Source organism: Equus przewalskii, chromosome 3 (assembly GCF_037783145.1).
Source record: "Equus przewalskii isolate Varuska chromosome 3, EquPr2, whole genome shotgun sequence".
Classification (NCBI taxonomy): Eukaryota; Metazoa; Chordata; class Mammalia; order Perissodactyla; family Equidae; genus Equus; species Equus przewalskii.
Genome location: NC_091833.1, coordinates 48021266 through 48047987, shown reverse-complemented (window position 1 = coordinate 48047987; position 26722 = coordinate 48021266). Strand labels below are relative to the sequence as shown.

Sequence of the window (26722 nt, the reverse complement as noted above, 5' to 3'; positions counted from 1 at the left end):
GAAAAGCCAATTTTTCAAATTGATTTTGATTTAAAGTTAGAGCAAATTCATTCTGAATTGTTGAAGTAAAATAATAAAACAAAGCTTAAATGAACATCATTAAAAAGGACTTTCAAAAGGACCAAAAAAAACCCAAAATGCAAACCAAACCAACCAACAAACAAAACACCTGTGAAAAATGCAGGTCACTGTTTTATGCATTCAATGTTCAGAGTTATCTGTATGTTTGAAATACTGCAAGTTTAGTGTTAAGAAACTAAACTTTCAAATACCTTTTAACTATAATAAAATGATTTCAAGACACCAAATAATGCCTTGGGAGCCTAATTGAGTTAAACATCTTCCTAACTATATAACATAACTCAGGTTAATGGCGGTAGTGTACACCTGCCGTGTGAAAGACCTTGAGTTAAAGCTGTTGTTGATATAAAGATGAGGAGACACTGGGAAGAATACAAGCCAATACATTTGTATTTATGTATTCTTTATTATTCAAATCCATTTTTTCACTGTATTTCAAGGGTTATGGAATTTTTTAAATATATAAGTAAATGTGATTTTAATTAAAAATTTATTAGCTTGGTGGAAGTTGGAACAATCGCAATTTCCTATAAAACAAATGCTACAGATTACAAAATATTCAACTTGAGATGGGTCGATTTTGTCTATAACAGCTATTTCAACAGATATAAATTAACCTTTCTCATGTTTAGGGACAACAGAATGTAGTCTATGAAATAATAATAACAAATGCCATTTATTGAGAGCCTTTTATAAGTCACTTACATGATCGTTTCTATTCTATTTTGTTAGACTCTATTATTTAATTTTCAAATCAATTATGTAGAACTCTTAGGCACTCAGAAATGACTGTGAATGTTTTTAGAGATGCTGTCATCAAGAGATTTTTCAAGAGAATAGGAAATATAATCAAAAGAAGAAGGGGTTAATTCAAATTAAAATATGACAAATTTTATATGGCATATAGAAAGTGGTATATAATTGTTTCAAAACTAAAACTAGTAATTGTTAATTTTATGAATACTAGTTTTTAAATAAATGCTGCTTGTTTTATCCAAGGACCTCACTTTCAAAGTTTGTGAACCCTTACTTATTTGAGGATTGTTTCTAGATTGCTTATTAAGCACCTAAGACAGTGCTAGTCTCTAGGGACACATAGAATTTTAAAAATAAGAATAATTCCTGCCTCCAAGGACAGGCACATAAAAAGTAAGCACCAACATATCTATCAGATTTTCTAAAATTCAATATATTGTTAGGAGGAAACAAGATACTAAAGGTGTAGCCTGCTGAACAGAACTTCATCTCATAAATTTTCCAATGAAAATACTCTTAAATTATTTCTAGAGAAAAGTACCACCTGTACTTAGAAATTCTACAGCCTGAGGTCCTGGAGAGCCTGAGGTTCTCTTCTGTTAAGTCCAAGACTCCTTACTCATTAGGCCATGCAACTGATAACGGTATTAGAGAGAACTTAGGTCTGTCTATTATGGACATGGTGCTGATGCAAAGAAGCCTTGATAAGGTCAAAAGAGGTCTTTCATATTTTCATTTGATTAGCAAATAATAATATTAATAGCCAACACTTTGGCATTTGTGCCTAGCATTGTACTGTTCTGAGTGAAGATAATATTACATATATTTTTTTCAATCATTTAATTATTACCATAACCCCACGAAGAAGATTTTATTATTTCTTTACAGAGAGGTTAAATAACTTAACCAAGTTCACTTAGCTAGTAAAGTTCAGGGCAAAGATTCGAACCCAGGGTGGCTGGCTGCAGAGACCTAGCTCCCAGCCCCTACATTCCACTCCTTCAGCAGGTGCAGTCCGTTGTCCCAGGAGGGAAAATAAGAGTGACCAGTTTAGGTGCCTGCCCCGTGGCTGAGTGGTTGAATCCACGCACTCCGCTGTAGCGGCCCAGGGTTTTGCTGGTTCGGATCCTGGGTGCCGACATGGCACTGCTCGTCTGGGCATGTTGAGGTGGCATCCCACATGTTACAACTAGAAGGACGTGCAACTAAGATATACAACTATGTACCGGGGGTGGGATTTGGGGAGATAAAGCAGAAAAAAAAAAAAAAAGATTGGCAACAGTTGTTAGCTCAGGTGCCGATCTTTAAAAACAGAGTGACCAGTTTACCTCCCTGCTTATGAAGCTTCAGAGGCTATTCTTTGCGTCCAAAGTAAAGTCCAGATTCCTTACCCAGTTGGTCATACGAGGCCGTATTTGATCTGGCTCCTGCCTACCTCCCCAGCCTCATCTTCTGTGAATTCTTGGCCATTAAAATTTGTAGTTCTCTGGTCCAGAATATGCTATTTGTTGAAGCTGTGTGTTTCCTGTTTGTTGCTCTTGATGGCATGGTCTTCTTTTCCCATCATCTGCTTCCTTTATACCCAAGAACGACACCTCCAGGAGGGAAACTGTTCATTCAGCTCTCTTTGAATTCTTCCATCACTGCACTTATAATCGTGAATTATAATTATAGTGAACTTGTGATCACCTAGTGTATAGGGACATATTTTCGGTTCTAGCAAAGCCTCTGGCTTGTAGTAGGTACACAAAATATTTAACAAACTGAATGTAAAATTTATGGATCAATATGTCAATATAAAGAATAACCATTCTCAAAGAAATTATTCTTTTTCTTTATGATAAAACCTGGTTGAAGTTTTCTCTATCTCTCTCTTTTTTTTTTTTTGGTGAGGAAGATTGGCAACAGATGTTAGCTCAGGGCCAGTCTTCCTCACCAAACATCTGTTGCCAATCTTCCTCTTTTTGCTTGAGGAAGATTCACCCTGAGCTAACACCTGTGTCAATCTTCCTCTATTTTGTATGTGGGACGTCACCACAGCACGGTTTGATGAGCGGTGTGTAGGTCCTTGCCTGGGATACAAATCTGTGAACCCCGGGCCACCAAAGCGGAGCACAAACTTAGCTGCCTTGCCACTGGGCTAGCTCCAAGGTTTTATTTTAATTTAGGGTTGTTTATTTCCTACTGCTCTTGGAATCTTGTAGTGATTCTAAGTAAAAGGAATACTTACATCTATAGAATTTTTCTGGCATATTTTTGTGTCATCTTGTACTTTCTCTCATCTTAGTACCACAGGAACTCCTGGCTACCCCATAGCTATGGTTTCCTGTCTGGCAGAGTGGGTGTTGGTCGGTGACCAAGCACCTTGACATTGGCAGGATAAAAAGAAGAAATTAGGATTAACCTATTTATGGGTTGAACAAGTATCTGCTGAGGATCTAATTTGTCCCCAGCTCTGTGCTGGTGCTGAGGGTAAAACAGTGAAAAAAACTCTCACCTGTCCTGCTCTCATGGAGTCTACAGTCCAGTGGGAAGGACATGAGGAAAAACAGTGAAACACAAATGCTGATGTTAAATAAAAATTGTTCTAAGCATTCTGAATGAAGCTTATGAGAGTGTACAACAGCGTGAGCGGCCTACCCTGGAGGTTAGTCAGCCTTCCCCAAGAGGATAATAGGTGAAATGAGGTGTTGATGGACATCAACTGCCTACTTAACTTCTCCCCCAATCCCGACCCCTGCACACATGTCCTTGAATCTTCGCTGTCCCAGTGAGTGGCTAGTTCCATAACCAGTAATCTTGGATATATCTTTGACATTTTTCTTTCCCTCCTAGCCTTTCCCTAATCTATCGGGAAGTCCCCTTGGTGCCCTTCCAGTATCTCCCAAATCCCTCAGCCTCTCTCCACCTTCACTAAACCATCCTGGTCCTAGTCATCATTATCTACCACTAGTCTCCTCACTTGTCCATATGTTTCCACTCTTGCCTCCTGTAACCCATACTCCACACAAATGAGAGATCTTTTAACTTTTTTTGATTGAATAAATTTGACATAGAACATTGTGTAAATGTGAGGTGTTTAAACTTTTAATTCAGATTCATGTGTTTCATTGGATGTAAGACTTCATCTATTGTTAAGTGAGACATTATTTTACATAGTAATAAGTATGACATCACTATTTCTCGGAACTTTTAAATCTCTTTATCTCTTAGACTTAGATGGAAATTTTTTAAATTATATATCACTCTTTTGAATACTCTTGAATACTGAAAATACAAATGAAACTAGTTAAGGTATTTCCAAGGCAATGGCAACAACTACTGTCTGACCAATAGTGACTGAAAGATACCATTGATTTCAAAATATATTCTTGATTTCAGAGACGTGTTTCTTAAAATCTGTGGAATTTGATATTTTGTTCACATGCTCAAAATTACTCAGTAGCTTTCCATTATGTTTAGAATAAAATCCTAAATCCTCACCGTGGCCCACGAGGTCTTCCTTGGTATGACTCCTGCCTATCTTTATGATCTCATCTTCCATCGCACTCCCAGCTCATTTCCTCCCACTTCATTTCCTCCAGCCATGCTGGCCTTCTTTCTGGTTACTGAGCACGTCAAGTTAATATGCATCTGAAGGAACTTCTGTTTGCTCTTGCTACAATGCTCTTCCTTCAGTGTTTAGAATGAGGGACTCCTTCTCCTCATGCGACTTCAGTTTTAATGTCCCTCCTCAGAGACCTCCTCTGACGACCCAGTGTGAAGTTGCCATCCTTATCTTATCACCCTTATTTTTTTTCTTCATAGCACTGATTTGAAATCGTTAGATCTATTTTTGTAGATAGTTGTGTATTTTATGTCTTTCCACACTAGAACCTACATCCCATGAAAAGAGGAACCTTTCTTTTCTTATTTACTGTTCTATCCACTGCCTGCAACAGTGCCAGGCACATAGAACTCAATAAAACTCTTGTGGAATAATGACTGGTTATTGGATGGGTTTGGAGTTCAGAGTAGAGATCAAGACTAGAGACACAAATTTGGGAAATAGGGAAACTATTAGAAAATGGACACCTGACTGAGGAGAGATTTTTAATGAAAGGGAGGAGAGAGGGCAGAAACCAGAGCTAGTCCAGAGAGTTTTCCACAATTTCATTTGTTGTTTTATTTTATTTTGAATACAGAATGGTCATAAATATGGTAAAATATTAATGAAAAGGGCCAGAAGGGAAATAAAAGTTGAATATGAAACAAGACAAATATTTTGATTTCTTTTCGAATTTCATGTGTTTATTCTTCTTCTATAAGCCACATAACTTGCTTTATATATTTTTATATACAACTCGGCTTGAGTTAAATGAATTAAGACTTCTAATATAATGTCTAAAATGATAAGTTCTACAAGTATTTTATTAAACCACTTAGAAAATTTAAATACCACATTTTAAAAATTATTGTGTTAAAATTACAAAAATGAATGATTAATTAGTTCTTCTGTGTATCATAATATGGATTTGCTGCTTATTTCTGTGAATTTTATGAGTAGGTTTTAGATGTGAAAAATCCCATCAGTTAAATTCACGTGCTGTCTTAGTCCCTTCAGGCTGCTCTAACAAAATACCACAGACTGGGTGGCTTATAAACAAAAGAAATTTATTTCTCATGGTTCTGGATTCTAGAAGTTCGAGATTCAGTGCCAGCATGGTCAGGTGAGGGCCCTTTTCCAGCTTACAGACTTCTCCTTGTATCCTCACGTGGCAGAAGGGGTGAGGGATCTCTGCAAGGCCCCTTTTAAAGGGCAGTAACCCCATCACGAGAGACTGCCCTCATGACCTAATCACCTCTCAAAGGCCCCGCCACTCAATACCATTCATATTGGGCATTTGGATTTCAGCGTGTGAATTTGGGGGGCAACACAAGCATTCAATCTGTATCATATGTAGTTTGCAAAGTTATTATTAGACCTAATAGCATCCAAAGGGGATTATTCTCACATCCTGTAAAATTCTAAAGAGAAACACACCATTATATTAAAGATTATTTTTATTTTCTTGGGAAATAAATGTATCTACTACATTACTGCCAGTGAAAACTAATACTAAATAAAGTATGTTCTGTATCTCAATTTTTTCTCATTAATTATTTCCTTTTATTTCATTCCTTGGATATTTCTACTCACTAAATTACTGCTGAATACACAAATACATATTTTATCACACATGCTAGAATTTAACAAGTGCTTATATAGTCCAAGTGATTAAATGAGAAATTTTTGTATCTCAACACCCTCTGTTTTTTTAATATGAAAATATTATATTAAAAATTTATTATTTGGGGGGGGAGTGCTAAAAGAGTCAGTTCACAGGAAAAACTGGATTAAGTGTAGAATTCAGCATCATAGCATCTGCCGCCTGCCTTTCCCGGCTCTGTGGTCCGCGCCCTGGGAAAGCCTGACACCTACTGGAACAAAAACAATTTACAACATTCCTGCATATGCTGAAGTCACAACGTGGGGGAAAAGAAATAAAAGAATAAAATTAGGTTAAATAAAGCAAACTTATGAAAAAGTTTATATTAAAGTAAGTTTAAGAATCGTTACTGATAAATATATATATATATATATCTAATTCAACGTATCTCAAAATTGCACTATCATTGTCTTTAAACATTAGAAAATAGGTTGGATCCAAAAAGCGAACTCCATGCATACCCTGGGATGGGGACACATTCAGCTCATTCTCCTAAAATTCTACACTGAGAATATTGTTTACACACAAGAATTTGTGACTCTGAGGCACTGTACTGTCATCTATCATGAAAACTCAATTACAGTCACCGTACTGTGCCCACTATGGAAGGCAAATTAATGACGCCTGACAAAAGACATTTTAATTGTAAAAGTTGATATGTAAAAAAGAGTTTCTTTTTAAAAACTAACTTAACCAGACAATTAAAGTATTAGAAATTCCCCATGATCTGATCTTTGCATGATTGCCTTTCAAAATTTGTTCTAAAATTTATTTACATGATTCTTTTATAAAACTAATACTTATATCCCTTTTTGAATATTACGTGGAATTTTGAAAAAGGAGGGACTATATAAAAGTACTTAACACTGAAGTGAAATGAACTACAAACATAAATTTTCTTTTTAAATAGTCATTTTCTTAAAGAGATTAGCATCAAGACGAACTTCTCGTTTGGACTATTAGCCAAACTAATAGTTATATTAGCCAAATTAATTTAATATTAATCATATAACTAATAATTATATTAGTTAGTTATATTAATAAACTAACTAGTCATATTAGCCAAAACTAAATATAAAAAGTCTAATGCTTTATTTATGTGTGATTTACATATCAAGAATCTTTTTACTAAATTTAAATTCTTCTGATTTCTATTATTTATTCTTTCATATTTTGTATCTTTCCTTTGGACCCCTTTCTCATTTAAGACTGGTGAACTACATATAAATTCTAGTCTCTCAAACCAATAATTTGGAAAAGGTCTTCACTTTTTAGTTTGAAAAAATAAAGGTTTCATAAAATTTAGGAAGTATTTATAACTTTTTAAGACTATAGAGTCATTTTGAATATGTTTCTTCTGAGGGCTAAGTTTCATCATATGAATTGAGCATAAATCATGATAGTCTAATGGTTTTCTGGAAATTATTATTGACTGGATATAAGCAAGCAATTATGGTTAAGATGAATTTATCAGGTTATTAAAGATGTGAAAAAGGAGCCATGTCTCTCCTTGCATGTGAGGCAAAAAAATTGGGAGATATATAAATATATAGATATAGTAGATATTTAGATACCTATTCGCTGCATAAAAAATCCCACTGACCTCTCTGAATCGTTTAATCATTTTCAGCACAGCAGGTGTTTTACACATATTATATTAACTCATTTAATCTCACAACAATCCTGTGAGGTAGGTAATATTATTATGCTTACTTTATAGAGGAGGAAGCCACATTTAATAGACAAGTTAATAGCTAATAAGCTATAGTCAAGATCCAACAGCAGGCAGTCTGGCTCCAGCATCCACAAGTGAACACCTGTGTTACATGCTTCTCTCTTCAGGGAAAATTGTCTTTATTATTTTACTTCACTTATGCAGGTATCCCTGCGCCTGCTCCTCCCCTCCCACTTAATTCAACAATAGAAAAAAAAATCTCCCGACAGAAATGCACTCTCTTCTTCATTTGTCCCCATGTGTGGAGAAAGAAAGGGAATGGAAATCTTGTTCAGCAGGCAGTCCTTCAGCACCAGAAATGACCTTCTAAATCTGACCTAAAGCAGTGGAAAGGGCACGTGTTTATGACAGCTATGAAGATGAGAGAAACCCCTCATTTCCCTTCTCTTCCCTTTCCTTCTCTTTCTCTTTTCTGCTCCCTTTTGTCCCTTCCATCTTTTCATTCTTTCCTGTATTTATTTCTTCCTCTTTTTCTTCAACTCCCTCTCATTTTGGCAAGAGGGGTGCAAAATTATTTACAGCTTTCCACGGCAATGTTTTTAGTATGTTTGTATTTATTTGTATTGTGGTAGAATTTTCATACCATAAAATTTACCATTTTAACCATTTTTAAGTGTGCAGTTCTGTGGCATTAAGTACATTTACACTGTTCTGCAGCCATCACAACCATTCATCTTCAGAAGTTTTTCATCTACCCAAACTGAAACTCTGTACCCATTAAATAGTAACTCCCATACCTCCCTCCTTTCCCCAGCCCCTGGCAGCCACCATTCTACTGGCTGTCTCTATGAATTTGACAGCTCTAGGTACCTCATATAATGTCTTCTAAGTTCCCCCATTCATACTGTAGCATGTAACAGAATTTCCTTCCTTTTTAAAGCTGAATAATATTTCACTCTAGATAGATAGATGATTGATGATAGGTTAGATGTAGATAGATGGATGGATAGATAGATAGATAGATTAGATAAATAGATAGCTAATCACATTTTGTTTATCCATTCATCTGTCGATGGACAGTTGGGTTGCTTCTGCCTTTTGGCCACTGTTATCCATGATAGTTTAGTGATGCTCTCACATTAGGCTAGTGTGCCAGAGAGAACGTTTACCCTGACTGGTGGTGCTATCTGAAATCCATTCTCTTTTTACAACCTTAGAGCACATATTTATCCTCAGGGACTTAGTAATTGAACTATTGAACCAAATGAGGCTTTATTTGAATGTTTTTCCCCCTAATTATTGACATCAACAAAACTAGTTTTGTTAGGATATGATCTTGCCTTTAAGAATCTATTGTCCTCTTAAAACAAATTACTTTTTACTAATTTACACACACGCAAAAGAGAAGGAATTGACCACGTATGTCAGACTTACGGAGCTGAGAAAGAAATGAGCAGGTTGCTTTACAAATGTAGTAAACACTTGTCATTAAAAACACATGACTACTTTTGATATATTTAGGAAATATTTGTCTCACTTATCATCACTGAATTTGGAGGGAATTTAATTACTATACACTTGAGGGGTTTAGCGTACAATGATGTACAACGCTGTAATTTCATAATTTTGCTGTTAGTAGTGGTCAAACTTAGCTCAGGTGAGTTTCTGTTGGGATGTGTTTTCGTGCAATAGTGGTCTTATAATTAAGACAATAGGGTTCCTTATGAGATAAATTAGTGACAAAATGAATGAAGTCTTTGCTTATGAAGGATTAATTAATGTTTCTCTCTCTAAATTAAATCCCATGGGAGACTTAGTTCTTTTCCTGCGGCATTTGTGAATTCATTAGCACATGCATATATTGTTATCGTTTGTAATTTGTAGTCATCTTGGGGTACAAGGTAAGGAAATGGTCATTTGAGATCTTACACTTTCCCAAAGCAGGGAGGCGTGGGTGGGAGTTAGGTGAGGTGTGGGAGGCTGGGAGGAGAGTCACCAGATAATCCTCTTTCTTCAGGAGTGAGTTAATTTTCAGAAGTAGTCATGTCTGCCTGTTTGGTTTCAGATTTCCTTTTGTTCCTTTTTGAACCCCGAAATTCATCTCAGTGAGGCGACTACAGGAAACAAATTCATAAAGGCCCTCAATCCATCAAGTCTCCCTCAAACATAAAATATTCTCCAACTTCCAAGAGCAAATCGGTGGGGATTTTACTGGTCTACCTTGATTTCTAGTGGGTGTCCTCAGGACCCAGTATTTTCATGCTATTGTGTCAGTCCAAGCCACAGGTTATCAATATGAAAGTTTAAACATTCACTCTTTTATGAAGTGATGACGGGCAATTTATTAATCTGAGTTCTAAGGACGAGTATAACTGAAGAATGTTATTTCTTAGATTGTTGTCTTTTATTTCTCAAGGAAAATATTCATCATGGTCTTTATTTACATTCATCCTCTTTTGCTTTAGTCCACTTTCAGTTCAGGACAAGAATGGATATGATTGGACCATGGTTTGGTCAGAATACATTTCAAATGGCAAATGAATGGAATTTTTTTTTACTTTAGTCTTTTCACTAGCTCTCTGGAACACTGGGTTTCTAAAGCCTTTCAGTCAAATCGCAGTAGGTAGTTTATCTGTAATGCTTTTCTTAGTTCATTAGCCACAAGACTTCAAGTCGTGTAACTCAAATCTTCTATTTTTATGTGTTCCGCAAGCTAGGCTGTTGTTCATAAGTAACCAAAGGTGTCTGCTTTTCCCTATAACAACCCTTTTACTATTAATGTGGAAAATCCAAAGAATCAATGCAAGCTTTTTTCAGTACATGTTGCTGCACAAAAGCAACAGAGTTATTACCCTTAAAGAGAATCCCAAATGCGGTCTGCTGTTTGGAGGGTTACGACCCATGGAAAGCTAAACGCTTCAAAGTAAAATCCTCTGCAGGTGACACTGTCATTTAGTCTCACAAACAATATCTGTCTAGTGATCAATAGATCAATAGATCGATCTGTTTTTTCAAAACGCAGAGTATGTAGGGATGGTGGCACTTTTCTTTTTCCTGCTTCATACTCCACCCTCCACAGTCACTTAGCCAAGGTTTCTGTGACAATTCAACTGTGCTTCTGTTGAAGTTAGGCATTCTCTGTAATTAGGATAACCAGTGAATTTGCATGAGGAATCTAATTAATTTTTTTAAATATCACTTTAGTGTGGTCCTCTTAATTTTAAATCTTTATTTCCTGCTTTTGCTGGTTCTTTATTTCACTTTATTTTTGCCTCAAGTATCACCATTCTTTAACAAAATGTGCCAGAGTGTCTTTTTATGTCTTTACGTAACTGAATTTTTAAACATCTCATTCAAAAGAACTTTGTACAATAAGCTGCATGGGGTTCAATTTATCTGTCTTAGATGGATGAATGACTGAGTCAGCTTTATTTGTAAAAGGACATTTGGTCCTGAGAAGCCTAATATTCCAAAGCAGATGTTTACTGACTTCAGTGGCTCTACTCTGAGAAAAAATGTGTTCCCTCTTTGGTCCTTTAACATTTAAGTTGATTTTTGCGTTATTACTTTTTTTATTTTTAAGCCTAATAGATTTCTTACATTCTACTGATTTAGAGGCATACATCTCATACTGATTTGAACTTGTAGTGATTTGATTTTACAGTCATACAACATTTCCTTCAATACTATATTTTCCAAATCATTCCCACCCTCCACTACCCCCCAAAAAACCTCAATCACAAATAAGAGGGAAGATTATATATTAAACTTAACGAGACACATATTCACAATCAGAAAAAAATGATAGAAATAGAAAAGCAAGGAAAACAACAACAACAAAATCATAATATAATCTAATCAGTCAATTAACCTATAGTTATTAAGGGCTTTCTATAGTTTGGTATAGGATCTTTTATGATAGAATAACTGGTATTGCAACCAGAAATGAGGCTGATCCTTCTTTTCCTTGACAGTGTTTATGTATTCTACTGTCTGCATTTAAAAATCAGAGAAGTAAGTCAGGTCACATATTACAAACCCAATAAAAACATTTGTTAGACTTCTACCTATAGCAACTAGGTTTCACTCATCTGTGTTAGATAATTTACCTTCTCATGCGATTTGTGTTTAATTATTTATTTTTTATGCAATTTCAAATAGTTACCCTTTCCTGTGTTCACACTTATCTAATAGTTAATATTTAAATCTCTATTCCCAACAATTCCATTCGTAGCATTAATGTGTATTTTCAACTTAAAATTCCTTGAGGTAAAGAATATCTTTAAGTATCTTGATCATTTTGAATGGCTTCTACCAGAACGTCATCTAAAAATAGACACTTAAATAAAGGCTGTTTTTGTCTGATCACGATATTTCCGTGGCAAATGATTTTGATGCTGTTAAAGTTTCTCAGCTTCATGAAAGCATGGTAATTCATATTCCTATACTATCTTATGTCGAAGAAAATAAGCATACATGGATAGATCTAAACGAAGATTTTTAAAAACTGGGTTGAGAAAAGTTATGGATACAATATGGTCTAACTGATAAGACATGGAGATCAGAACAGCAAGTCAGCTGAATTCATAAGACAGGATTTATTTACTTTTTCTTAATCATAATATATTAAATTATACTATATTTAAAATATACTGTATTAAATTATACAAAAAAGATGCATTGTTAAGTATATTTTTACCATGTATACATGTGTCCCTAAACAATATATCATTGACTTTTAGTTTTTAGCTTTATATAGGAAAAAAGCATCATATTAAATTTCTTCTGTAACTTGCTTTCATCATATAAGTTTGTTACAGGTTAAATTTGGGTTATTGGAAGATATTACAGTTCATTCTTTTTTATTGATGAATAATGTCCACTATGTAAATATTTCAGAATGTATTTCTCCATTCTATAATAAATGGACGTTTGAGTTACTTTTAGATTTTGGTAATTATGAATAACGCTTGCTGCTATAAATATTCAAGTACATGATTCCTGGTACACATGTACAATAATTTCTCTAAAGTATGTATCTACAAGTGTAACCACTGGGTCAGAGAGCATATGCATGTTCAATTGCACATGCTACTAACAAATTGTTTTACAAAGTGTTTGTACCAATTTAGAGTTTCCCTAACAGTATATAAGAGATTCCAATTCTCCCTATCCTCTAAACATTTGAGATTGTCAAATTCTCGATGCTTACTTATTTGGGGTATAAAATATTATTCCATTGTAATCTTTGTTTGGATTTTCTTGATACTAACAAAATTGACCTTCTTTTTATATGTTCAATGGCCATAGTAGTTCCTCTTGTATAAAATGCTTGTTCAAGTTGTTTGTCCATTTTTCTGTTGTTTTCTTGTCTTTATCTCACTTATTGGTAAGAATTTGTTATAAATCCTGGATACTAAACCTTTCATACGTGCCGAATATTTTCTCTTAATTTGTAGCTTCTCTTTTCAAATTCCTTGTGGTGTCTTTACATGAACCAAAATCCTTAAACTGTATATATTCAAGTATTTTAGTTAGTACATAAAAGTACAATTTATCTTGCTAAGTTCACTTACTACCTCCTATAGGGGGGTTTTCTTTTTCGTAGATTCATTATTATCTTTCACATAAAACTCATGCTTTCTGACAATAAATATAATTTTACTTATTAATGTCCAGTCTCTGTGACTATTTTTCTTTCTTGCATTATTACACTGGCATGATAATCCAAGGTCACGCAGATATATGCCTTTAGTTTCTTCTACGAACTTCATAGTTTTAGCTCTTATTTTTAAGTCTTTGATCCATTTTTCAGTTAATTTTGTATCTAGTATGAGATAGGAGTCCAACTTCATTCGTTTGCATGTCACTATCCAGTTCCATCATTTGTAGAGAAAAGTATTTTTTCCCCATTGAATTGCTTGGTACCCTTGTCAAAAAGCAATTGATCATAAATATAAAGGCTTATTTCTGGACTGTAAATTCTATTTCAATGATCTATATCTCTATCATTATGCCAGTTAAGTAGCGTTGTAGTAAGCTTTAAAATTGGCAGTTTAAGTGCCGAGTCCTCCATTTTTTTCCCCCAATGTTTCTTTGGCTATTCTGAGTTCCATGCATTTCCATATGAATTTCAAGAATAGCTTTAAATTTCTGCAAAAAAGGCAACTGAGATTTTGATTGGGATATCAATTGAAGCTGTAGATGAATTTGGGGAGTATTGCCATTTTAATAATATTAAATTCTCCAATCTATGAACATTTTCCACTTATTTACACAGCTTTTAATTTCTTTCAATGATGTTTTGTAATTTTTGCCCTTTTTTTGTTAAATTTGTTTCTGAGCATATGATTATTTTTGATGCTATTGTACAACGAATTATTTTCTTAATTTCATTTTTCAATAGTTCATTGCTAGTGTGTAGAAATACAATTGCTTCTTGTATATTGCAACATTGCTGTACTTGCTTATTTGCTTTTGTGGTGTTTTGTGGATTTCTAAGAATTTTCTACATACAAGAAATCTGTATCTGTGAATACGTATATATGAATATAGTTTTACGTCTTCCTTTCCATTATGAATGCCTTTTATTTCTTTCTCTTCCTCAATGGCCCTGACTAGAATCTCCAGTAAAATGTTAAATAGCAGTTACAAGAGTAGGCATTCTTGTTTTGCTCTTGATCTCAAGGGAAAGTTTTCATTCTTTCACTATTTAGTACAATGTTAGCTGTGGGTTTTCATAGATGTCCTTTATCAAGTTGACGTAGTTCCCTTCACTTCCTAATTTGCTTAATGTCTGTCTGCTTTTCTTTTTTTCTGTTTTCTGGAATATGTCTATGATGTGCTTAAGTGAGGTTTTACTTTGTGTTTATCCTCTTGGAATTCGTTGAGCTTCTTTCATCAAATTTTTAAAAATTTCAGCCCTTATTTCTTTGAATATTTATTCTATCTTGAGCTCTCTCTCCTGTCCTCTAGAACTCTAACTAGATATATTTTAGACCACTTGAGTTTCTATTCATTTATGTTTTAATACTTTTCCCTCTGTATTTCAGTTTGGATGGTTTCTTTTGCCCTACCTTTGAGTTCATTGATCTTCATTTCTACAGTGTCCAAACTTCTGTTAAGCCTATCCAATTTTTAAATCATATATCATATATTTTTGTTCTTTTTAATGATTGTTTTTTTTAGATTTCCCATCAGTTTATTCACTATGCTCATTTTTTCCTTTATAATCTTGGACAGATTTACAATAACTATTTTAAAGTCACTGGTCGCTAATTCAAGATCTATGTCATTTCTGTTTTGTTTTGTTTTTCTATTTACTTGATTTACCTATGTATTTGTACTATTTTCCTACTACTTCACATATCTAGTTTTTTTGTTTGTCTTTTATGCTGGGCATTGCGGATGCTGTTATTAGAGAGCCTGGATTATGTTGTCTTTCATTAAAAGACATTGACTTCTGTTCTGGTGTGGAGTTAATTATGTGAAGGATCTTTTTTTAAGGTTTTGTTAGAATGTGTCTATGTTAGCCTTCCCCTATTGGATGAAACCTCATTCTCGGGTTTAGATAAATGCCAAGTGTTTAATAAGAACTCTCCTCTCTTGCTGGTCAGAATCCTCCACTGCTGGGTGATTTCTGGGATCTCTATTCAGCTCATGCATCTTCCCAATATTGTCCTCTTCCAGCCATGCAAAGACTCATTCTTTGTAAGCACAGCATATTATTCAGCCCAAGATTCAAGGGGACTCCTATGTTGACTTTTAAAATGATATCTCTGTCCAGCCCCCTCACCTCATTAACCTCTCCCACATATTCTAACCACCTCAGCAGCCCCAAACTCCGGTCTCTGTTTCCTTCACCCAGTGTTCTCTCTCTCCGGGGTCCACTCCTCTGTGACGTAGTTTGACAATTATTTCCAGGAAGAAAACTATATTGAATGTGTAGTTCACATGACGTGTTTCCTTTCTTTCAAGAATCACATTGGCTCTTCCCATAAATTAATGTGATTTATTGGATTTTCTCTCAAGCCTTTCAATAAAGCTCTAAAATTTTGTATATTAAATCTTACTCTTCTTTTGTTGGATTTAACAAGACTATCATATTATTTTTGCTACTGTAAATAGTATTTTTTAAAAATTGGTTTTCGGTACATCAAACTGTAACTGATCTTATCCATGTTGCTAAACTTTTTTTTATTAATTAAAAAAATTATATTGATCTTAATGATATTGCTGAACTCTCTAATTAATTATAATCATTTACATGTTTTCTTTATTCACAATCATAACATCTGCTGCTAAAAACAGTTATTTCTCTCCTCTTTTCTGATCCTTACACCATTTATTTCTTTATTTATTTGCTTTGTCATACTGCACCTTGTTCCATAGAAGCAGTGGGCCTGCATCTGAGTCCTCCTGTCTCAGTGCTAATATTGATATTTGCCCTAAGGGCAATCTTGGATTTTGACTTAGCTTACAGCAAAACAATATAGGTTCTGTGTTTTAGCTCTGATCTATTCTTAATTTACTTTGATCTTGTAGTGTTTCTTTATTTTCCATGAGTACAGAAATGCAGTAACAAGTGTACTTTTCCTCATCTCTAGACATTTTAAAGCTGGATATCAATTTTGCAAGATGTCTGATCTACAATACTGGCCAGAGTAGATACAGGTCTACGAAAATAACTTTCATGAAAAGAATTCTTCTTGATAACAATTTTTTTCTAACAAAAATTATCCTTTCCTTAGGAATTGGTGTGCTTATGTGCATACCAGATTATCTCCCACAGTGATACTGGACAACCAAGTCACTTACGTTCCAAGTGGGAGAGGGCCCTGTGGCTGGAACAGTGGATCTTGTCCTCAGAGGTATGTAATGTTTCTTAAAAATAGGCACTGCTTGCATCATAATCATGTCATGTATGGCCTGGAAGATATAGAGAAAGTTAATCATCCCAGGTACATGTGTATAACAGGGTCAGAAAGAGTCATCACATAAAACAAGATGTATGCTCTTGAGTAAGTTAAAATGCAGAGACCAATAATGCTTAGCTCATCTGGTTGTTTTTAGAATATGTGAGATAACGTGGTAACATACTTAGCCTAGTGCCTGGTACTTTGCGAGTCTTCAGTAAATGTTAACTGTCATGGTTGTTTCTACTTTAACTATTATTATTACTTTTATTCTATGACCTGATCAATAATCCTGTCCTTTAATTCCTTATGAAATTCATACACAGTTTTAAAGGTTTATTGATAATTTCCCTTTCATACTAGGTCAGAGAGAAGTCCATAATTTGGGAAGCCACTAATTTCAATTATCATAGTAAAGCAGCTTCCCATGTCTATTTTAATGATTCATGTAGTTGGTTTTGTTTTTTTAAAAATCTATATAATTGTCCTAAAATGTGGGGCTGTGTAATTGACAAATTCTTTGAATTCATACAGTCACAGTAACTCAACTGGGAGTGTTTCCGAAGAGCCTGTAATAAAAACGAAAATTGTTATTTAGGCCATGATGGCTAATGTTATGCAAATTGTCATAGAAATAACTCAGTCAGTGAATCTGACACATTGGCAATCTGGAACAATGCACAGTAAGGGCACATAAAATCAAGGTGTTTCTTAGTCCCTTGAGGAATAGCTAAGGTTCATGGTCCAGAGAGCTAAGCACATCTTAGGGATTTGGGAGAGCTGAACTCCAGTTCTGCTTTCAGCATTTACTCCCTTTGTGACAATTTCCTTGTCGACATGTGATACAAAGAATGCATTGTTAATTCTTTAGTAATGAAAATATTACCACAGTAACCCCTATCATACTGCCCTTTTGAGTTCAAGGTGAGCATTTTTTTTTCTCTTTACACAAACCAGAAGTGTGTACCTTTAGTCTCATCTCTTATCTTTCTCTACATTTGAATGGGTCTCTCCATTCATTCAGTATTTCAGTTATGTATGCAATGTTTGTCACTTTTTCTTTTGTTATCTCTGAGCCACATACACCAGAGATCCAGTTTGCCAAAGCAAGAACTTTGACCCCAACAAAATACAACTAACTGCTTGAGTTTACCCTAATAAACTTTAAAGAGTCCTTTTCCAAACTGCCTCACTCCCTATTTAGCTTTAGCTACTGGACTGAAGATGATATTTCCTTGGTCAGAGTTACTTGCTGAATATAATTGACAGAAATAAAGACAGATAAATGATTAGCCTACTTTTAGAAATGGAAGTAATCTTATAGCTCATTTTAAAATTGAGGATTAACCTCACACATGTTGAATTATCTGTCAAGTTATAGCAGAATCTAAAACCCTAGTCTCCTAAAGCCCAGTCTGTTATAATGCATTTCCTCCACATAATGAGGGTTCACCCATGAAAGTGACTACTCTTGTCACCATATAGTTGTGTATGACAAACTCTAGGTACTAACAGGGGAGGTTAACCCACACAGCATGGGTTAAAATCCCAGCTCCATGCTTTTGAAATACGGGACTTCACGCAAGTTATTCCATCTCTCTGTTCCTCGGGCTCCTTATCAGCAAATCAGGATAAGAATGCTTTCTTTATAGAAGTAACTTGAGGATTAAGCAAGATAAAATAGACCCATTTCATAGGCCCATTTGATAAACATTAGCTAAATACTGAAGTCATAGGGATAAGAATAATACAATCATATTTTATTTATGATTATTTATTTATTTATGACATACATAGAGCATGCAATTTAGTATCATCCACTATTCATATTGATTGTTATGTTGAAATGTTGTAGCTTTTTCATTTCCCTTCCATGGTTTCTTCTCAGAAATAATATTTTCTCATGTTAGATCCCTTTCTCTCCTCTCTCTCTCTTTTTCTCTCTCTCAGAGAGAAATACTATATGAGAGAAATAATAGATAGTGTGATTTAAAAACTTGGGAGATGAGAAAGTCCTGGTTGAAAATGATAGTGGATACAATAATTTCACTTAGATCACTAATATCCAATTTGTTTTAAGTTGTTTGATATTGATCTGAAGGAAAGCAGGTCCTTTTGACTATAGCAATATATGAAATAATAAGAATTGAAATAAATTATCCCCATAAACTATTTTAAAAATGGAATTAAAATGTTTCAACACTGATTTAGTGAAGAGCAGTACCAAAGGAAAAGCTATAGTATCTTTAGAAAATGGAATGATGCATGCAAATTTAAAATACCAAGTAGCATAACCCCTAGTGCTTTTTTAATGTATTTAAAGAAATCTAAGTTTGACAATAATTTGATGATGAAGATTAAAATAATAATGACAGAATGCTCATTATATTTCAGGTTTTGTCCCAAACACTTTACATTTATTATTCCAGCTGATAATTTAATGTGAAATAAATAATCTATTTTCCCCCAATTTCTCTCCTCTCTAGATCACAGCAGATATCAAATCCAGTCTACAGGATGCAACATAAAATTGTTACATCATTGGAATGGAAGTGCTGTCCTGGATTCAGTGGAGAAAAATGTCAGCCAAAAGGTATATTCTAATGTTAATTTCATAATAACAATTAGAATCATAAAACTTCTGAAGAATAAGCAACTGATTCCAGTGAAGAGAAAAACTACAGTTTCCATTTTGAACCAAGATTAATTAACATGTATTCAAACTATTAGGACTGTTACCTTTTTAGAGCTTCCTAACTTGGTAGCTATTATAGCAGCCTAAAATCTCATAAACTGTCCTTTAGTTTCTCCCCAAGCTTTTATGTTAGTTTTATATGATGAGTAAGCAGAGAGCTGCCTAAATATCTTACTGGTTCTTAACTATATGCTATAGAGACATGCCTTATTAAAATAACAGAAATCCTAATTTCATATTTTAAATAAATTATCCTGAGAAGTGACCCTATGTAAAAATAAGACTACTCTCTAGTTTTGTTCCAGTTCAATTATCTGAAATAATATTGTGCTTATGAATTAAATTCAGTTTTAAAGACTATAAAAATATGGCATGAATAATTCTGCTTTTTTAATGCTAATGGAGCCATTTTTTTCAAGTAAGATTTTAAGGATTTTCTGGTGGCAAGGCTGATCAAACACATGGTAACCTGCTGTGGCCTAACATTCATGTGACTATTATTTTGCTTTTGGCTTTAAACAGGTTTCCTTTGAAAAATAAGACATGGCATCAGCATACATATTTTAAATGAATGAATATTACAAGAAAGGCCATTAGCAGTGATGGGGAATTCAATCAGCAGTGTTAAGAGATTGTGATTAAAAATTAATGTAAGTGTGGAGAAACTATTATGTTCACATTAAAAAAAAAGAAAATTGTAATACAAAAGCTCTAGGAACCTTGCAGCTGGTTAGGGATATTATATATGGTCCTTCTAGACCAGTCAGTGAGAATCTGTAGGCAAATTTCGCTGTAATGCTATTTGTTCTGGATCCGGCCTGAATTTCAGAGATGTTATAAAAATTCACTTCATTTTCAGAATATAGCAGGAAATATGTACTATGTTTATAATCAGATGAAATAAACTTTTAAATAAAACATCATCTATACCAAAAATATTTGGAAACAAGTTAACTTAGTACATTTTTTAGAAATTCAAATATGATCCTGCTTTCAAAGGACTTCTGAGTTCCATAAGGGGCACAGATATACTCACAGTGGTAAAACATATTTGTTTCTAGTCTGTATATGGCAGATGGTTAAAAATTCTGGACAGTATTTAGAATTATATTCTAAAGTCTAAGATTAGGTTTTATACATCCCCTCTCATAAAGAAGGATACCCTAGAAATATTACTTCTATGATTATTTCTTAAAGATTCAAGTGTTTGTTCACAGCATAACTTGCTAGAAATTTAGAATGTCATTACACCCCTATTGCAAATAAGGGGCTGAATGTAGACATGTGGTAGGAAGCAAAGTCTATATATCAAAGAATGTCATGGGCTCCAGCTGAAGATGACTGCTGTTGCTTCATCTTTCCTCCTTTTACGCCTACTACTCAATTATTAATCACTATGGTGGACTATATACACCTAGGAGGGAAGAAACAGAATTCCATCATTATAAATATACACACAAGAAACAAAAACTAGTTGACAGTTTTGAATATCTGCTATGTACTGTTATTCCCTTTTTTCAAAGTATATGAAATATTTAAACTGAATTCAAATAGTTTAACTTTGACTGTTTAATGAAACCTTGTGTTCTAATTGGAAGAAATTTGTGGATATCTTTAATACCAGATTTACAAATCATTATTTTGGATCCCCATTAACAAAAATGTCCCAGAACGGTTCTCACTATGACCTTCTGTCACAATACTATAATTAGAATTACTCATAATGCAAATATCTGCTGATTAAACTGCCGCCAAAAGGTCTTCTTTCTATTGAAATCTATGGTAGGAATAATTTTCTGATGGCAGATATACCCATTGTCTCATGTTGTCATACAATAAATTCTCCTATAAGTGTGATTCCAAAAGAACCTTCTGTTGCTCCCTATGATATTCTGACTATCCTACTCATCACTTTTATTCCAGTACACAAAAGCTGTTGAATTTTTTATTAATGCAATTGATGCACTGTAGTATCAAGAACTACTGTGTCTCTTGTCCCTTGAACCCATTCTTCACTATCTTATCTATCCCCAGGGGGGAGAGGGTTGCATATTTTTCTCTTCTGATTCCTACCCAATTACATGCCAAGTTCCCCCTCCTTTTTATCACACTTTATATATGTGCCAACAGTCTTTTACTCTTAAGTAGGAGAGAACATTGTCAGGTTTCCTTTGACATCACTCTCCACGCTGCCTCATATGACAAGCAGCCCCAAATATGGCAAGAAAATCAGTGTGGCTGATGCATTCTTTAAACCTCTTCAGAGCCCTCAAAGGTGTGGAATAACCTGGGTATGTAGCTACCATGATAATTACTTCAGTGCTAGTCCTTCACAATATCATGAGGTTATTTTATTCTTAGAAAATTCATAAAATACTACATAAATTTCACAAATCTCTGCTTCCCAATAAGCTTCCTCTGCACAAACAAAATAAATTCCATAATACAAAAGTAATGATTTTATTTTAATTTAGACTGTGGCAGGAAGAGCTTTTTAAATATACAAGAAAGATCAATAGATCAGGAATAAAATGGAGCTGCAGGCAACTATCCTCTCTTTTACTCAACTTTTTTACCCCTCTCTTTTTCCTTCTCCTCCTCTATCTATATAAATCCATCCCCAAACTGTTAGAAAGGGATGTTGTGGTTCAAAATCAATGGAGCAATTCTTCCTGTTCTCTTATTATATGGTCTGGTGTTTGTAATATTTCTGAACCTCCACACAGGCTCTTTTGCAGCAACTCACATAATTAAAATTCTGATGTGTTCTAGATTAGCTTATTAAAAATATTGGTCATCACGAGTGATATCACCATCATGGTGGAGTGAGCTCTTCCCCTAGACTCTCCCTCCTAAGACGCAATGAAAGGGACATTCATAAACCAACAGAAGACATTCACACAATACAAAAGATGTCTGAGAGACCCATGCAGCCATACATCTGAAGGTGGAGGTGTTGGACACCCCAGAAGGAAGTGGAAGGAGGTAAGTCGATCTCCTCTCCCTCCCCAGCAGTGATCTAGGGTGCAGGAACATGCACAGCTCTGAGAAAAGAGGGGGGAGGGGTGGCTCTCTGTGGGAATGCCTTCTCTCTCCAAGTTCCCTCATAGCCCATGGGAAAGCTCCACACAGAGGAGGCTAAGCTATTGCTGGGGTGTCTTCACCAAGCCAGTGACCTAGGAGGGCAGATAGCAAGAGCAGAGTTAGAATGCCCCAGGGATTGCACAGGCAAAAGAAAGCACCCTACCTCTGCCTGGCACCCCATCTCAGCTGATCAGCCAGAGTGCCCATGCATACATTAGAAAAGCAGTAGCTGTGAGTGGGAAATAACAGATGGGCCCTGTCAGCATAGATGCCAAAGGACGGGTACAGACACCAGGGTTCATGGCAGGCTCAGAATACACAGCTCCGGACCCCTCCTCCATGCCCCCTCCACCAGTGGAAGCAAGTGGAATCTGTGACCAAATACTACCAATGTGAAAGCACAAATCTACCCCATCAAATAGTATGAAGAAATATATTAATACTCCAGACCAGAAGGAAAATGACAAGCATGCAGAATTCAGTCCTGAAGGCACAGAAATTTACAATCTAGATGACAAAGTATTCATGACAGCTATCATAAAAAACTCAAAGAGTTTCAAGAAAATTCAGATAGACAGTTCAATGAAATCAGCAGCAAAATTAATGAACAGAGGGAATTCTTCACAAAAGCACTTGAAACTATAAAGTAACACGAATCAGAAATGTTAGAGATAAAAAAACACAATGAATGAGATACAAAAAAATCTATAGTCCTTGAATAACAGAGTTGATATGGAGGACAGAATTAGCTGTCTAGAAGACAGAAATATAGAAACACTTCAGATGGAGGATGAGAGAGAACAAATTCTGAAAAGAAATGAGGAAATTCTCTGAGAACTATCTGACTCAATTAGGAAATGCAACATAAGGATTATAGGTATTCCAGAGGGAGAAGAAAGGGAGAATGGAGCAGCAAACTTGTTCAAAGAAATAATAGCTGAGAACTTCCCAAACCTGGGGAAGGAGCTGGAAATGCAAGTAAAAGAAGCTAATAGGACTCCTAACTATATCAGTGAGAAAAAAAAAAAAAACTTCTCTAAGACATATAGTAGTAAAACTGGCAAAAGTCAATGACAAAGATAAAATATTAAGGGCAGCAAGACAGAAGAAAATAATTTACAAAGGAACCCCTATCAAGCTTTCAGCCTGATTTCTCAGCAGAAACCTTAGAGGCTAGGAGAGAGTGGAATGATATATTCAAAATTCTGAAAGACAAAATCTTTCAGCCAAGAATACTCTATCCAGTGAAAATATCCTTCAGATATGATGGAGAAATAAAAACTTTCCCAGATAAACAAAAGCTGAGAGAGTTCATTGCCACAAGACCTCCCTAAAAGAAATCCTCAAGAAGGCCCTCATACCTGAAAACAAAAGAGCCGGTTTACAAAGCCCTGAACAAAGACATACATAGGCAGATAAAATCAGAAAATTGCAGCTCTCTATCAGAACAGGTCAGCAAACACTTAATTATAACATTAAAGATAAAGAGAAGGAAAACATCAAAAATAACTATAATCTCATCATTTTAATACAAATTCACAAGACAAGATGGAATAACTTGTGACAACAATAACTTAGAAGGGGAAGTGAAAGGGGATGGAATTGGCTTAGACTGAGGAAATAAGAAGCTATCAGAAAATGGATTATTTCATATACAAGATTTTTTACATGATTTTTTACACAAACCTCATGGTAACCACTAAACAAATAATCAGAATAGAGGCACAAAAGATAAATCATGAGAAAACCATCACAGAGAACCATCACACTGAATTGGCAGTCTGAAACACACAGGATGAGAAACAAGGGAAAAACAGAAGAACCAGAAAATGAGTGATAAAATGGTAGCATTAAGCCCTTGTATATCAATAATCATTCTACATGTAAATGAATCCATTTATTCTCTAATCAAATCATAATTCTCTAATCAAAAACCACAGAGTGGTGGGATGGATTAAAAAACAAGGCCCAACAATACGCCTCCAGGAAACACATCTCCACTCTAAAGACAAACACAGGCTCAGAGTGAAGCGATGGAAGATGATACTCTAAGCTAATGGCAAACAAATGAAAGCAGGTATTGCCATACTTATATCAGACAGAGTAGACTGCAAGATAAAACATGTAATCAGAGACAAAGAAGGCCAATATATAATGATCAAAGGGACACTTCATCAAGAAGAAATAATGCTTATAAATATCTATGCACCCAACACAGGAGCACCAAAGTGCATAAACCAATATTAACAAACCTAAAAGGAGATATTAACAACAGCACAGTAATAGTAGGGGACCTTAAAACCACATTTACATCAATGGATAGATCATTCAGACAGAAAGTCAACAAGGAAATAGTGGAATTAAATGAAAAACTAGACCAGATGGATTTAATAGAGATATATAGAACTCTCCATCCAAAAACAGCAGAACACACATTCTTCTTAAGTACACATAGAACATTCTCAAGGATAGACCATATGCTGTGAAACAAGGCATGCCTCAATAAGTTTAGGAAGACTGAAATCATATCAAGCATCTTTTCTGACCATAATGCTATAAAACTAGAAATTAACTATAAGAAAAAAGTTGGAAAAGTGACAAATACATGGAGACTAAACAACATGCTACTGAACAACTAATGGACCATTGAAGAAATTAAAGGAGAAATCAAAAAATATCTGGAGACAAATGAAAATGAAAATACACCATACCAACTCACATGGGACGCAGCAAAAGTGATCCTAAGAGCACAATTCATAGCAATGCAGGTTCACCTTAATAAACAAGAAAAATCTCCAATAAGTAAGCTTAAAGTACACCTAACAGAATTAGAAAAAGAAGAACAAACAAAGCCCAAAGTCACCAGAAGGAGGGAAATAATAAAAATTAGAGCAGAAATAAATGAAATTGAAACCAAAAAAAAACAGTAGAAAGGATGAATGAAAGTAAGAGCTGGTTCTTTGAGAAGATACACAAAATTGACAAACCCTTAGCCAGACTCACTAAGAAAAAAGAGAGGAGGTTCAAATAAATAAAATTAGAAATGAAGGAGGAGAAATTACCCTGGATACCACAGAAATACAAAGGACTATAAGAGAATACTACGAAAAACTGTATGCCAACAAATTGGACAATCTAGAAGAAATGGATAAATTCTTAGACTCATACAACTTCCCAAGACTGAATCAAGAAGAAATAGAGAATCTGAATGGACCCGTTACAAGTAAAGAGATTGAAACTGTAATCAAAAATCTCCCAAAAAATAAAAATCCAGGACCAGATGACTTCTCTGGAGAATCACCAAATATTCAAAGAAGATTTTTTTTTTAGCTGAGGAAGATTGGCCCTGAGCTAACATCTGTGCCCATCTTCCTCTACTTTATATGTGGGATGCCTACCATGGCATGGCTTAACAAGTGGTGCATAGCTCCACACCCAGGATATGAACAAGTGAACCCTGGGCCACCAAAGCAGAATGTGCAAACTTAACCACTGCACCACCAGGCAGGTCCTCAAAGAAGATTTAATATCTATCTTTTTCAAACTATTGCAAAAAGTTGAAGAAGACGGAATATTTCCTAACACGTTTTTCAAGGCCAACAATACCCTGATCTCAAAGCCAGACAAGAACAACACAAAGAAGGAAAATTACACAGGCCAATATCACTGATGAATATAGATGCAAAAATCCTTCCACAAAATATTGGCAAGTTTAATACAGCAATATATTAAAAGGATCATACACCATGATCAAGCGGGATTTATACCAGGGATGCAGGGATGGTTCAACATCTGCAAATCAATCAATGTGATACACACATTAACAAAATGAGGAATAAAAACTTCATGATCTTCTTCGTAGATGCAGAGAAAGCAATTGACAAGATCCAACATCCATTTATGATAAAAATTCTCAATAAAAATGGGTACAGAAGGATAGTACCTTAACATAATACAGGCCATACATGACAAACCCACAGCCAATGTGATACTCAACAGGGGAAAACTGAAAGCCATCCTCTGAGAACAGGAACAAGAGAAGGTTGCCCACTCTCACTATTCTTATTCAACATAGTACTGGAGGTTTTGGCCAAAGCAATTAGGAAAGAAAAAGAAATAAAAGGAATCCAAATAGTTACTGAAGAAGTGAAACTCTCTCTGTTTTGCAGATGATATGATTTTACATATAGAAAACCGTAAGGAATCCATCAGAAAACTATTAGAAATAATCAACAACTGTAGCAAAGTTGCATGGTACAAAATCAAC

At 34.9% G+C, this 26722-nt stretch overlaps 1 protein-coding gene across 1 annotated transcript in view; it reads left to right on the top strand.

Moving 5' to 3' along the window:
• Window positions 1-26722, top strand: part of MMRN1 (multimerin 1) — a 66775-nt gene that overhangs the window by 6848 nt on the left and 33205 nt on the right. The window contains exons 3-4 of the mRNA XM_008514387.2: window positions 16512-16631; window positions 19163-19269. Of these exons, the coding sequence (XP_008512609.2) occupies window positions 16512-16631; window positions 19163-19269 (227 nt within the window). The remainder of the gene's footprint in view (window positions 1-16511; window positions 16632-19162; window positions 19270-26722) is intronic.